This window comes from Mesoplodon bidens (genome assembly GCF_964165515.1).
Source record: "Mesoplodon bidens genome assembly, chromosome: 19".
Lineage (NCBI taxonomy): Eukaryota > Metazoa > Chordata > Mammalia > Artiodactyla > Ziphiidae > Mesoplodon > Mesoplodon bidens.
Genome location: NC_138179.1, coordinates 44,521,513 through 44,537,463, shown reverse-complemented (window position 1 = coordinate 44,537,463; position 15,951 = coordinate 44,521,513). Strand labels below are relative to the sequence as shown.

The 15,951-nt window shown below is 45.9% G+C and overlaps 1 protein-coding gene across 2 annotated transcripts in view; it reads right to left on the bottom strand.

Annotated features, from left to right (window-relative positions):
* The window catches only part of FOXK2 (forkhead box K2), a 71,592-nt gene extending 56,013 nt beyond the window's left edge, over positions 1-15,579 (bottom strand). For both annotated transcript variants that reach the window (XM_081219886.1, XM_081219887.1), the window contains exon 1: positions 15,152-15,579. In XM_081219886.1, coding sequence (XP_081076012.1) covers positions 15,152-15,564 — 413 coding nt within the window. In that variant the 5' untranslated portion in view covers positions 15,565-15,579. The remainder of the gene's footprint in view (positions 1-15,151) is intronic.
* Between the last annotated feature and the right edge of the window lie 372 nt (positions 15,580-15,951).

The following is a 15,951-nucleotide window of genomic DNA, read 5'->3' as shown; positions in this document are numbered from 1 at the left end:
ACAGAAAAACAAGCAGAAACTGTCAGAACCAATTTGTGGAAAACCCTGCAAAGCACTAGTGTAACCACTAAGTGCTGAATTGAGAAAGAGGTACTGGAAGGTAGGAAAGTTTTAGAATTTGCTACCCCTGTCCATGCCCTCTGCAGGGCAGCAGCAGACTTGGTCTTAAAGCATAAATGGTCTTAAAGTGAAGCAGCCTAGTTTGCCAATGTGGGACTGCTTCCCTGGTTCCAGGGAGCAGAGTGTATCTTGGGACACTTTATTGCATGTGTCTGTTCCAACCCGTCTGAGGGCTACCAGAAGGACTGACACAGGCACCTCTGTGTTTGGCCTACCTCGGAGCTCAGGATGAAAAAGCTTGAAAACACTGCAAATCAAATCTGCCCCAGAGCCTAAGGCGAAAGATTACAGTCCAAATATACAATACACTGTCTAAGGCAAAAGCTGGGGAGAGTTTTCCTGGGAAATTAGGACATTCAAAAGTAACAGTGCAGGGGGGAGAGGGGGACTTGGAATTGGTTGTAAATACTTTGCATATTGTCTGATTAAACACAAACAGATGGGGTGGGGGAAGTAACAGTGCATGCTGGGAAACTGAGAAAGCCACACAGATACCCAGCACAAGATGCATGCTCATGTAAGACCTGAGAAGACCCTGGGCTTTCACCTTGGGCTGATCCCCAAGCACAGTGAAAGCCTGACCAAAAGTTGAAGGAGGGCCCAGGCACAGAGACAACTTTCAAAGACTGGGAGATGGGAGAGCTCCTGGTGTTCAAGGAAATCTCTGTCAAAACAGCAGCTGAGGGACTTCCCTGGCAGTCCAGTGGTTAAAACTCCATGCTTCCATTCAAGGGGTCATGGGTTTGATCCCTGGTCGGGGATCTAGAATCCCGCATGCCGCAGCCAAAAAAAAAAAAAAGAAAAACCAAACAACAACAACAACAAAAATCCCCACCAACTGAACACAAGCCATGAAATAGGACTTCAGGGATCACTTTGTCAAGGAATACAGTCTTTGCAATAGCAGTTTGAGAAAATCACTAGGCAAAAAGGAGTCCTGTAGCCTTCAACAAATGAAAAACAGCAATCCCTAGGGAAGGAGGAAAATCCAATTTTCAGAACTATTACATTATAACAGTCAAATGTGCGGTTTTCAACAAAAAAGAAATTACAAGGCACACAGAGAAACAGGAAAGTATGACTCAAAGGAACAAAATTAATTAACAGAAATCATCGCTGAAGAAGGTGAGAGATAGGACTTGCTAGATAAAGACTTTAAAACAACTGTGTTAAGTATGCTCAAATAACTAAAGGAAAACACAGGAACTAAAGGAAATCAGGAAAATGACATATTGACAAAAATGGAATATCAATAAAGAATACAAAGTATAAGAAGGAACACAACAAAGCCTGGAGCTGAAAAGTATAGTAACTGAAAAAATTCACTACAGGGGTCCAACAGTATATTTGAGCAGGCAGAAGAATGAATCAGCAAACTTAAAAGATAGGACCACTGAAATGATCAAGTCTGAGGAGCAGAAAGAAAAAAGACTGAACACAGCCCAAAGGACTCAGGGGACATCAACGAGCAGACCAACATACACATTTTGGGAGTCCCAAAAGAAGAATGGCAGAAAATGTCCCAAATCTGATGAAAAGACATGAACCTACAAATCCAAAACACTCAACAAAGTCCAAGTAGGATAAACTCAGAGGTCCCACACTGAAACATTATAATTAAACCATCAAAAGACAAAGAAAGAATCTTGAAAGTAGCAAGAGAGAAGTAACATGTTACATACAAGCACTCTCAATAAAGTTAACAGCTGATTTCTTACCAGAGACCACAGAGGCCAGAAGACAGTGGGATGACACTTAAAGTCCTTAAAAAACAAAACAAACAAACAACAACAACAAAAAACTGTCAACCTACCAAGAATTATATCCGGCAAAACTGTCCTTCAAAAACAAGGAAGAAATTAAGACATTCCTCAATAAACAAAAGTTGAGTGAGTTTGTTAACACTAGACCTGCCCTACCAGAAAGGTTAGAGGGTGTCCTTCAGGTTTAAATGAAAGACCAGTAAACAGTGACTCAAAGTCATATGAAGAAAAAGAGATTTCCAGTGAAGATAAACACATAAGAAAATATAAAAATTAGTATTGTGACTATGGTTTGTAACTCCACTTTCCTACAGGATTCAAAAAACAAATGCATAAAAATAATCATAAATCTGGGAGTTCCCTGGCAGTCCAGGTTAGGACTCGGCATTTTCACTGCTGTGGCCCTGGGTTCAATGCCTGGTCAGGGAACTAAGATCCTGCAAAACGCAAAACGCAAAAAAAAAAATCTATGTTATTTGGCACATATGTATGAAGATGTAACTTGTGACAAAACATAAAAGGGAGAAAGAGGAACTGTATAGGAGCAGAGTTTTTGTTTTTGAAGTTGATATCAATTCAAAATAGACTGTTTTAAATTTAGGATATTAAATGTAACCCACATGGTAACCATAAAGAAAATATCTTAAAAATATACTCAAAAGGAAATGAGAAGATAATCAAAACAGTTGACTACGAAAAAATCAACTGAACATAAAAGAAGGCAGTTAGGGAGGAAATGAGGAACCAAAAAACTCTAAGACATAGAAAAGAAAACAAATAGCAAAATGGCAGAGTCCTTCCTTATCAGTAATTACTTTAAATGTAAATGGATTAAACTCTCCAATCAAAATACTTGAGACAAGAAATTTAAGATGTTTTCTTTAGAGAACAAATATTAATATTCATTTAGCAACTCTCCTGCATCAGGCAAAGGCAACCCATACAACAACCCCATGAAGTCGAATCAGTAATATCCATGTTTACAGAAGAGGACCCTGAGGTTAAGAGATTAAATAGCTCAGCCACAGGGAGAGGGGCTCTTGTCTTCCCTTGGCCAAAGTGACATTATGACAGTGTTTCAGTAGCCTGATGAGCATACAGTGCCTGCCTTAGTCATTCTCAGCCCACCCTCAACCTTTCCTACGTGGAGAGGTTTGTGGAGAATAACACAGAGAGGGGAGTAACAAGCAACCTCTGGGATGTGATTCTTAAGTGAAGCCCCTGGAAAGCTGCCCTCCAAAGAACAGAAAGGAGACCTAGGCTGATTCAGAGCTAGCTAGGGTTACTGGACACCAGGAGGTGAGGGATGCTCAACCAGCCTTCTCAGTTGAGCTCCACACCTCAACCTACAGACCATGCAATGACTCACAGAGGCTTGGTCAGATGCCCAAAGTTAATCTGCAGCCAAGCCAGGATGCTGTTCCAACAGCATGAAGTGTCCTCCAACAACTATAACCAAGGCTTGGCGCACTACTTTAACAAATAATGGCATAAGTATACAAGCCAGTCACAAATAAAAGCGGTCAAATAATCGTCATTCCCAAAATACTAAAATCACTTTAAAAATTATTTATAGGGACTTCCCTGGTGGTCCAGTGGTTAAGACTCTGCTCTACCAGTGCAGGGGGCCCAGGTTCCATCCCTGGTCAGGGAACTAGATCCCACATGCCACAACTAAAAGACCCTGCATGCCCGCAACTAAAAGATCCTGCATACCGCAACAAAGATCTCGCACCTGGCAACAAAGATCCTGCGTGCCGCAACTAAAACCAAGAAATAAATAAATAAATATTTTTAAAAATTATTTATAAAAGTAAAGCTCTTCCCATTAGAGATACACAGGGAAAGAACTACCCTAAACATTGAATGCCTGGTTACTAGGAACCCACAGATGTTATAAAGAACTAGATATTTTTCAAAACTGTGACTAAAATAAATTTGCATCAACAAGAAAATGAACACTCTGAAAGAAAACTTTTAAGAGAGAACAAAATAAAAGATCAATGGAAAATAAAGTATAACTTTCAGAGGTGGGGCAGGAGTGAGGGTTAGAGTTGGACCACCTCATTAGGACAAGGACATGCTCTGGACTGGGCAATCCCAGAAGGATCTCCCCAGACCTCTGCAAAAGTCCTAAGCCAGAAGAACCACTAGGAGCCTGGCCCTCCTCCAGCCTAAGGCATGAGGCCATAGGAGCCAGGATCTATGCACCTGCTCTGTGGGAGAAGTGAAGACATTTGCAGGGACGTGGGCAAGACTAGATCCACCTTGTCTAGCATAGAGCAACACTGAAGAAAAGAAAACTGCATGGTCTGACTTGCTCCTGGAACAGGTCTACAGAAGTTACCCTGCAGCATGACAACCGTTATATGATCAATGCGCATCATCAAGGACATTTTTATTCAACTACAGGAAATTCTGTCCACGTGTATCCAGGCTTCCCCTGACCCTCTCCATGTATCAATCAACTTTAACTTTAAAAAACATATATATAAAACCAAAAAGCCCACTTAGGATGGTCCACCATCAATATAAACAAGAAGACAGTGCAGGGAATTGGAGAATCAAAGAGTGAATTTAATTTTATTTATAAGTGTTCTAAACTGTTTCCTTTGGTGCAGTATCTATCAAACACTAACCTTGCAGCCTACAAACAAATTCACCAACAGACACTTGAGTCCTTATCATGTTCCTGGCACTACTCAAGGTCACAGGCCACAGTCCCAGTAAGTGTACAACCTGAGGATGAATGAGCCCAGCCCACAGAACACTTGAGTGCCAAGGTACAGGATATGAGCAGTGTTTAAAACACGTGTGGGCAAGTCCAGAAGGAGACTAGGCAAAGTGGGAACACAAGACTCAAGGAGGAACCAGAATGGACAGTTTACATTTAAACCACATCTTCCTCCACCCAGCTCAAACAGCTGTAAAACTGATGCTCATAAACCTAACATCCTCCAAAAGTTTAGAAGTGGCAAAAAAACATAGTATTTTTAATACGTCACTTATGCACTCAAAATGCTATTACAGTCTGAAAAAGACCAGAAAAACACAACAGTCTCCAATCTACTTGTTTAGGGTTTTCTGTATCCCATCTGTTCAAGAGTCAAAAGATGAGTTTCATACTGCCGATTACTGGTGACTAAATACTACGAGAAAATGGCATCTGACAGCAGTCTTTCACAGTGTGGTTGTAGTGACACTAATTCACACTCCCTCACACCATCAGTTCATTTTCCAGGAGAACCAAGACCACAAAAAACTGGAACAACTCCACTAAGACAACTCAATGTTCTTCTCATTAACTGTAAATGCTTGTAAAGTAATGTGACCAACCTAACTAAAGCCACTGGATATGCCTGAGTGCACGTATTCCAAGGGGGAGAACATCAGGCTACTCCCTAAAGTACTAAGGCCAATCTTCTTACAACCCAGGTTAAGATTTAGGATCACTTCCTGTGAGCGTCCTTCCAAAGCTGCAAAGAGAATGATTCTATGCCAGGCCTCTCCACCTCAGGCTTCGTTTCAGAAAGGCACCTGCCACTGAACTAGAAACAAATGTTTTGGTACTTTAAAGGTTTTAAATAGGTACCATTTGTAAAGTATTAAAATTCACCATCTATGGGGCTAAGAATAACATCCCACTGTTACTGACTGCTAAGATCACTGTGCTCCAGGGGTCTCCACCGTCCTACCACTGATGCTTGGGGCAGGATCATCCTCTGTTGTGGGGGGCTGTCCTGTGCATCGCATTATTTTTGGCAGCATCCCTGGTCCCAGCCCACTAGACGCCAGTTGCACCCCCTCCCAATTGTACCAACCTAACCTGTCTCCAGAGGCTGCCGAATATCCTGGGGAAGGGAAGGGGACCCCAGTGAGAACCACTGTTGTACTCTGATACCTTTCACTGGATAAGATACAGAAGCACATTGCAAATGACAAACGGCAGCAAAAGCCAAATAATGTCTAAAATCCCTATGGAATTCTCAGCAGGGCACCAAACATATACTCCAGAAACTGAGGCATGCTAGGAAAGGCATCTTCCTACGAGGTGCTTTCTAATCTCCCTGCAGCCATTTCCTGGGGATGACGGCAGTAACACTTTGGCATGGTGCTCAAGCTGCTTCAAATCACAGAAATGGCAACGTGTGCCGCCTTCAATGTGCCCTGGTGTACTGTGTTTCATTAGCAAATTCAAAAAATCCTCATTATAAACTAGGACCAGGGATTTCCCTGGTGGCACAGTGGTTAAGAATCTGCCTGCCGGGCTTCCCTGGTGGCGCAGTGGTTGGGAGTCCGCCTGCTGATGCAGGGGACGCAGGTTCCTGCCCCGGTCCGGGAGGATCCCACATGCCACGGAGCGGCTGGGTCTGTGGGCCATGGCCGCTGAGCCTGCGCATCCGGAGCCTGTGCTCTGCAGTGGGAGAGGCCACAACAGTGAGAGGCCCGCGTACCGGAAAAAAAAAAAAAAAAGGAATCCACCTGCCAATGCAGGGGACATGGTCTTCGAGCCCTGCTCCGGGAAGATTCCACATGCGGCAGAGCAACGAAGCCCATGCACCAAAACTACTGAGCCTGTGCTCTAGAGCCCGTGAGGCACAACTACTGAGCCTGTGTGCCACAACTACTGAGCCCGCACGCCTAGAGCTGGTGCTCCACAACAAGAGAAGCCACTGTAACAAGAAGCCTGTGCACTGCAACGAAGAGTAGCATCCGCTCGCCACAACTAGAGAAAGCCCACGCACAGCAACGAAGACCCAACACAGCCAAAAATAAATTTATTTAAAAAAAAAACTAGGACCAGAAGTGTGGGAGCTGACTTACTGTATTATCGTTAAGATATTGTAAATTCTCCAAAACCCAGACATAAAAGAAAACATGAGCTACACAAAAATGTTAAACAGATAAGAATACTATCCAAAATGCTAATTGCTTTGGTTAAAAGCTTCCTTATTTTAGAAATCCTCTTTTCTTCATTTAAAACACAAAAAACCTTTCTCCTCAGCAAAGCAAGAATCGTTGAATTTTCAGTGGAAAAACTTGCTACTGTCACTGAGGCTGTTGCCTCGTCTTGTGGAATATTTCCACCAATTATGCATGAAGCTATGCTGTGCTTCTGCAACTGTGTATCTAGATGAGACCTGCTGATGAACAGGGAACCAATAAATGGGGGAGCCACACCTGACTAGAATCCTGTCACTAAATGATCAACATTTGAGAATATTCAAGTAACAGTAATGTCCTAAATCAGCAGCCAACAGGCACATGTATGTTATTTTTTTTAAGATTTTTTTGATGTGGACCATTTTTTAAGTCTTTATTGAATGTTACAATATTGCTTCTGTTCTATGTTTTGGCTTTTTGGCCGTGAGGCATGTGGGATCTTAGCTCCCTGACCAAGGATTGAACCTGCACTCCCTCATTGGAAGGTGAAGTCTTAAACCACTGGACTGCAGGGAAGTCCCTGCACATGTATATTATATATGTACCAAGTGATGATGGATCTGTGCCATTACCAGGGGGTACAAAACCATATAGGACCTGGTCCCCACCTTGGAGGACCAGCAGGGGAGAAAGTCAAACAAGAAGACAAGTTCCAGCTCAAGGTGATGAGGAGGGAACGTTCTGCCTCACCCAGCTTGACAGTGGAAAGTGTTGCTGACAGGCTAGTCCCAAGAACGGGCTCCATGACCTACCCCTCCTAGGGGGTCCACAGCACTTTGAATGTCTGAAAAGCACACGGCTGACATTCGAGGCCTGCAGGGGAGCCCAGCTTCAGGTCCTCACTGCCTCTAAGAAAGAGACCATGGCCCAAGTTTCAAAAGTATATGTGGGAACTTCCCTGGTGGCACAGTGGTTAAGAATCCACCTGCCAATGCAGGGAACATGGGTTCAAGCCCTGGTCCGGGAAGATCCCACATGCGGCAGAGCAACTAAGCCCGTGTGCCACAACTACTGAGCCTGCGCTTTAGCGCCCACGTGTTGCAACTACTGAAGCCCGTGCGCCTCGAGCCCGTGCCCCGCAACGAGAAGCCACTGCAATGAGAAGCCCGCACACCGCAACGAAGAGTAGCCCCCGCTTGCTGCAACTAGAGAAAGCCTGCACGCAGCAACGAAGACCCAACACAGACAAACATACATACATACATAAATAAATAAAAAAAAAATTTTAAGTAAAACATGGTTTGTGGGACTTCCCTGGTGGCGCAGTGGATTAAGACTCCGCGCTCCCAATGCAGGGGGCCCGGGTTCGACCCTTGGTCAGGGAACTAGATCCCACACGCATGCCACAACTAAGAGTTTGCATGCTGCAACTGAGGAGCTGGCAAGCTGCAACTAAGGAGCTCACCTGCCTCAACTAACATCCAGCGCAACTAAATAAATAAATGAGAAATAATTTCTTTAAAAAAGTGTATGTGGGGGCTCCCCTGGTGGCACAGTGGTTGAGAGTCCGCCTGCCGATGCAGGGGACGTGGGTTCGTGCCCCGGTCCGGGAGGATCCCACATGCCGCGGAGCTGCTGGGCCCGTGAGCCATGGCCGCTGAGCCTGCGCATCCGGAGCCTGTGCTCCGCAGCGGGAGAGGCCACAGCAGTGAGAGGCCCGCATACCACCAAAAAAAAAAAAAAAGGGTATGCGGTTTGTTACACTTCAATAAAAAAGGCAGTTTTAAAAAGAAAAACAGTATACTGTAAATTGCAAAGTTCTTCGACTGGACAGAGAAGCCATCCTTCATTTACAAAATGAGTTTGGCCAATGGCATTAATGAACAAGAATCCTTCAAATCAGACGTCAAACAGGACATGACTTTTAACCAGTTCCTTTTCCTGACTTTGCCCCCAAGGCAGAGCCACTTTTCCTTTCCCCCTGAAACGGGGAAAGGTTTGTGGTGAAGCCAACGTACTGGAGTGGAGGAGAACCAGAAAGGAGGCTCTGGGAGAGAGGGCACCCCCAGACAGACCTCTCGTGGCCTAGCGTGCTGGACGACACCATCCACGTCCCATGGCCTGGCTTTATCCTCAGGTCCTGGCAGAGAAAAGACAACTTTTCCCGGCTGAAGAAATTTCAAACTTCGCTCACTACTCCCAGAGGCTCTTGATCAATTTACTGCACACACGTGTGCATGTGTGTGGAGCTATGAGCAAGTTGAAGAGTGCTGGCCCCTTGAAGACATTTTCACCCCCATGTCATATTTTCTGTCACATTAGATCTCCATAGGCCCCTCCACACCAGGACACTGTGACAGATAAAATACAAGCAGCCCCTGATGTCTAGCAAGGGCAAGGGCACAGGCATGGTGCTAACCGTGCCACACAGTGTCAGTTATTATCCCTGTTAAAAGTGAGAGAACTAAAACTCAGACAGGTTAAGCGGCAGGGCTGGAATTTGACTGCAGTCTGTCCAGCCCCAGAGCCCATCCGTGCCTTCTCCTGATACAGTTAGCTGGCACACCAATGACCACTACAGGTGACAGGTCCCACATTGTAGGCTTGTTCTCAAACTCTTAGAAATTAAAATTATTTTAAATCTAACCATCTTAAACTATTCCTTAAATAAACATTAAAATGAATACACTGAGCTTTACCACTAGAAGAACTACTAAACACTAGGTAAAGTACAAGTAAGCTGGTTATTGGGTTATTTTTAACTTAGTAAAGTAACAAATATGCTGAAGTAGCTGCACTGTGTTCCAAATGTCTACAAATCAGTGATAATAAAAATATATTTCAATTTGCCATATGAACATATATTGTAGCTTTAAAAAATACATAGTGGTCATTAAAAGCAATTAATTTATAAACTGAGCACTTTCCGAAGTATAAAGCACCTCCGCTCCTCTGCTATGGATCTGCCATTACATGTCGCCCACTTCTGGGTCCTGGACTCCAGCCATCCTCGACCCCAGATCTTAGCTCTGCCTACAAGCTGGTCAGAGTCTCAGGTCATAAAATGAAGGTGTTTCAGCCAACCCTGCAACCCTGAAACAAAAAAACATGCCAGACCTCACTAGTGGCTCTGCTTAGGTCTTCTAAGAAGACACACTCGGGACTTCCCTGGTGGTGCAGTGGTTAAGAATCCGCCTGCCAACGTAGGGGACACAAGTTCGAGCCCTGGTCCGGGAAGATCCCACATGCCATGGAGCAACTAAGCCCGTGCACCACAACTACTGAGCCCATGTGCCACAACTACTGAAGCCCATGCGCCTAGAGCCCGTGCTCCACAAGAGAAGCCACCACAATGAGAAGCCCGCACACCACAACAAAGAACAGCCCCCACTCTCCAAAACTAGAGAAAGTCCGCACACAGCAACAAAGACCCAACGCAGCGTTAAATAAATAAATAAAAGAAGACGACACCCTCATTTTGGTGGGAATGCAAACTGGTACAGCCACTATGGAGAACAGTATGGAGGTTCCTTAAAAAACTGAAAATAGAGCTACCATATGAGCTAGCAATCCCAGTCCTGGGCATATATCCAGAGAAAACCATAATTCGAAAAAATACATGCACCCCAGTGTTCACTGTAGCACACTATTCACAATAGCCAGGACATGGAAGCAACCTAAATGTCCATCAACAGAGGAATGGATAAAGAAGATGTGGTACATATATACAATGGAATATTACTCAGCCATAAAAGAAGAACAAAATAATGCCATTTGCAGCAACATGGATGGACCTAGAGATTCTCATACTGAGCGAAGCAAGTCAGACAGAGGAAGACAAATATCATATGATATTGCTTATATGTGGAATCTAAAAGAAGGCTACAAATGAACTTATCTACAAAACCTAAATAGAGTTACAGATGTAGAAAATAAACTTATGGTTATGGTGGGGGGGTGTAAGGGTAGGGGAGGGATAAATTGGAAGACTGGGATTGACACATACACACTACTATATATAAAATAGATAACTAATAAAGACCTACTGTATAGCACAGGAAGCCCTTACTCAATACTCTGTAATGGCCTATTATTAGGAAAAGAATCTAAGAAAGAGTGGATATATGTAATTGTATAACAGGTTCACTTTGCTGCAACTAACAAAACATTGTAAATCAATTATACCGCAATAAAAATTTTAAAAAAAGAAGACACCCTCATTTTATCATCTCCTACTGGGAACTCTATCCTCCACACCTCATCTGTGTCCATTCTTTGGGCCTCAGCTACATCTCTCAGTGGTTCCCCCACCCACTTCACCCTGGTGATCCACATGGTTTCTACTCCTTCTAACCCTAATATCGCCTCTGCCCTCCTTAGAATATCTACCCCCCCACAAACACTTCTTACACCCCCACTCCCTCCTCTCTCTCTTCACCCGGGAGTCCCACACCCCATCTCCTTCCTCATCCTCCAAAACATCCTAATCACCAAGCCCATGGCTTCCCACGGAGGGTGACACTGCAGGTCACTGTCCTTTTCCCGAGGCTCTCCTCTCCTGGCATTCCCCTTCTGATTTCCTTCTTCCTGGTACTGGTATTCTCTGGGAAACTTGGTTCTGCCCAATCCCTATTATCCAAGCAGGACCGAGTCACTGTGAGATCCTTCAGTTCTCTTCTTGGAGTCTTTACCTGCGAAGCTCCAGAAGCCACTGTCTGCTCAAGCTTTCTCCTGTCCTCACCTTAGAGGATGCTACCTGTGATTTAGTGAGAAAGTCTTCAAGTGTGACATTACCAAACTTCATCTGCAAGTTAAAACATGCCACATAAGAAAGAGGAGGTTTGCTGTATCACCAACCGATAGGCAGTTAATTCAGCATAGAAACAGGGTCACTTTCTATTTAAACACAACTGCAGTTCTGCATGTTAAATATCTTTGGGCAATAGTAAATTCAACTTGTTCTATTTATGCTTGGCTATTAGATATTTAGGATCTTACTGATCGGAAAATACATCAAATTCACTTGACATTTCAAAGTATAAACAACTGTTAAAGAGTTGTTTATTTTTATTTATAAATTATGCTTAGTTTGCTACCATGGCCACAAGAATAGCAACAGCAGCAAAACCAGACATTCCTGCCCAACAGATCTTCCTAAAACACTTTACTGCTCACTCAGGCGCCAGACCAGGTCCTTAGACAAACAAGGACCCTGTCCTCAAAGAGAACATTCTTCATTCTCTCGTTGACCACTGTGAAAATGCTCCCCCACCAGGCCCAGGCAAACATCATGCTCCACAAACCTGTCCCCAAAGTCCTTTCCAGCCTGAATTCTATCTCTCCAGTGCCAGGATGCTGGCCCAGCCACACCTGCAAGGTCACTCTACCTGCCCACTTCAGGAACCCGGCCCAGGTGGCCCAGGGTTCCCCCACCTAGACCACTCCACAGACCACCCGCCCCCAGTCCGAATAACACCTGAACCTCCAACAAGTCAGACGCTCCTGGGGAGGAAAAAGTTGCATCTCTGTACACACAGCCCTGCATACTTGGCCAAAAACCAAGGATTTTTGGAAATCACTTGTTTCCTGGAAAACCACACACTATGGCACTCTTGTACATATTCAGCTCAAACTCCCACCCCCCCCAACATACACACTCACGCGCCAGCCCTCACTAGGCATGGAACTTACCAACCACCATGGAGAAGGTGCTTGTACTCAGATTTTACCCAAACCATTTAAAATACTCGCGACACCAACATACAGGATCACACTCCTCATTTTCCTTTATTCCTCCCAAATTAATACTTTAGTATTTTAATAAAATAGTGAACCATACTTTAAGCCTAAAGTGTTTATATACTCTTCCAAGTTCTCTGTATATAAACTTTTAATACTAACTACAAAATTTAAGTTCATTTTAAAGTTGGAATAAAGTCATTGTTATTCAAATAAGAGACCAACCATACGCTGTCATATTTTTAAAACTCCTCAGTGACTTTTCAATTCAGTAAGCAAGTATGAAACAAACAGTAAGAATACTTATTAACCTCTGGGGACTTCCCTGGTGGCCCAATGGTTAAGACTCCACACTTCCACTGCAGGGGGCGTGGGTTCAACCCCTGGTCAGGGAACTAAGATCCCGCACGCATTGGGCGTGGCCAAAAAGAAAAAAAATTTCAAGCTCTGCGCAATCACTCTAAGTTACATTTGCTTTTAAACTTTCACAATTTAATTTTTTTTAATGTTAAAAAGAACTTGGAACATAAAACTGAGTTTAATTTCAAGAAAAAGATTTTTAAAACAATTTCTCTGCATTTAGCTAGCACCAATCGTCTTTACATAGTTTTTTTTCCTATAACCTGTATCTATGATCACCCTACACCAACAACTTGGAAACAATGCCTTACAGAAAGAGAGGTGCTGCAAAATCCTAACAGTTATCCACTCATCTCACAGTGTAAAAATGCCAAAACCCCTTCCATGAAAAAAACCACTCCCCTCTGTCAGTATGGGCAGAGGTTCCCAGGCCCAGAAGTCCAGGGCTGGTGGTAGCCTTGGTGGCCCAGGGATTCTTCACTGTGCACTAGCTGGAGATGAAGGCCAGAGACCCCGCATCTACCCATCACCTTTTTTTTTTTTAAGATATTTTATTTTTATTTTTTATTTGTTTGTTTTTTGTTGTTGTTGGTTTTCTTTTTTTTTGGCCCTGCCACGTGGCACGTGGGATCTTAGCTCCCCAGGATCAAACCCGCACCCCCTGCACTGGAAAGCGTGGAGTCTTAACCCCTGGACTACCAGGGAAGTCCCCCCATCGCCCTTCTTACTCACCTCCTCTGAAAGCCTCACTCCACTCCTCAAAAGTCTGAATTCTGCTCCCTCGCAGAAAAATCAATTTATTTCCGTGTTTGGTATGTCAACGCAAATGGTTTTGGCTGAATGGTTAATAACAGAATTTTCTTTAAAAACCTCAAAGTTCTCAGAGTAAAAATATAATGCCCTTTGCTGTGATGCCAAGTTATTTGTAAACAACAAACCATCAAATTAAAAAGCTGCCATCAGGTCCCTACTATCGATTTTATGCAATTTATAGTACAAATACACACAAACAGCGTTCTGGTTTGAAAAATAACATTCTTTGAAACGCTCCCATCTAGATTTAAGGAACTAGCTGGTGCAGCTTTCCAGGCTAAACAGTAACACAGTACCCACATACAAAAGTGAACAAATAAAGAAAAGCAAGAGCTCTTATCACCATCTCCAACAACTGAAAGCAGTCAAAAATTCCAGTTTGTGGAGAAAGGTTCTACTTGAAATAATCTAGAAAGCCCCTGAGGAATAATTAGCATTTCCTAGAGAGCAATTTTGTTTTTCAAGCAGACTAAATGATAACTTCACAAAACCATAGAACCAAGCTGAACTGCTTTGTAGCAGGATTGACAGTTCCTCAAGAAGCTCACTTAATTATACTCTATAACACCTTATAAAAATTTCTAAATAATTGATTTTTTAAAAAGTTATGTTGAAAGTACCTAGTTTTCCAAAATTTTAAGGTTCAGAGCACAGATTTAAAAATCCATCATGCTTCAAGAACTTTCAATTTTTAGGCTACAAAAAACACAATGAGAAAAAGAAATCCTTGCAGCTTAAAAAACACACGCTTGAAATAATACACTACGGAAAACGTGTAGAACAAAAAGAAAGTAACAGATAACCCAACAGCAGTTAAGAAGACACAGATTTTTGTTTTGGGCAGTTCCACCAACCAGAGTTTTACATTTCTATTCCACACTACCTACATGCTAGTTACGAAAAATGTATGCGAACTCCCAGAACGCACTGAGTACCCCAAAAAACCTCAGCCCACGTGGACAGCTGCCTGAGCCTCCAGCTTCAGCTTTGGATAAGTGAGGATGGGGGGTCCCGGGCAGGAATTGTAGTCTGTGTTCTGGTCGTGGGTATGGTGGATGAGGTCGGGACATTGGGGTCATGGACTGGGATCCGGTCGGGATGATGGGATCTGGGTCTGGTTCTGGTCGTAGAAAGAACGGACCCAGATGTCGGGATCTAGATCCTGGTTGGGAAGATGGACAAGGGCTTGGGGTCGGAATGGGGCTCCGAGTCTGGGTCCTGACTGTGCCCTACTCGTGGCTAGGTCCAGGCGGGGATCGCTGGCCGGGGGCTGGGTCCTGTAGGTGGGGGCAGCAGATCCCGGGGGATGGTCAGGACCCAAATCTGGGTCCTCCTGGTCGTAGGTGGGGGTAGGGGGTCGTGGATCGCGGGTCGGTGGTCCGGGTCGGGGTAGAGGTCGTGGTCGGGGTTCGGGTCCCGCCGGCCAGGCCGCCCCCCCGCCCGCCCGCCCCCCCGGCCCGGGCCCCACTCACACGCGCGGCAGCTGCAGTGGCGGCGCCCCGCGCCTTTGGAACACGCCGTCCACGAACACGCCATTCTTGCCGAGGCAGCGCAGGTAGAAGTCGCCGCCCGCGTCGGGCCCGGGCTGCGCCGACGGCTCCGGGGCCGCCCCGCCATGGCCGCCGCCGCCCGGGGGCGTGAAGATCTCGAGGTGGCGCCGCGAGATGAAGCTCGAGTGGCCCATGCTCACGTCCACCGAGCCCTGCGACGAGTTGCGCCCGATGGTCACCGAACGCTTCTTCATCAGGTACTCGAACTCGCGGCCCTCGAGGCGCGCCACGGCCCAACCGCCCGGCGGGGACCCGCCGCCCGCGCCCCCGCCGCCCCCGGCGCCGCCGCCCGCGGGAGGCCCGCCCGCGCCCGGGAGCGCCGCGGCCGCCGCCATGGGCCTGCGAGGGCCCGGGCCGCCTTCCGCCGCCGCCACGGAGCTGAGGGCCGAGCGAGGCCGCCGGCCGGCGAGCGACGAGCGGCGGCGAGGGGCGGGACACGCGCGGCGCGCCGCGGGCCGGCGCCGGGCCCGTGACTGACGGCGGCACCCGCCTATAGCTGCGGTGCACGGCAGTGGGGCTACCAGAGGCTGGTCAATGGCGAGGCACGCCGGCCGTGCGTCGGCACGTCGGCCGCGGCGCCCGACGCAGGCGCGGCTTCTGGCGGCCTGGAAAACCTGGTACGGAGCAGGGCGGCCGTGGAGCCGCCGAGCCGACGCACGGCACCGCGCTGAGCGGGGAACCAGGACGGGGCGGGGTAGGGGGCCGGGCCGGGCCGGGGTCAA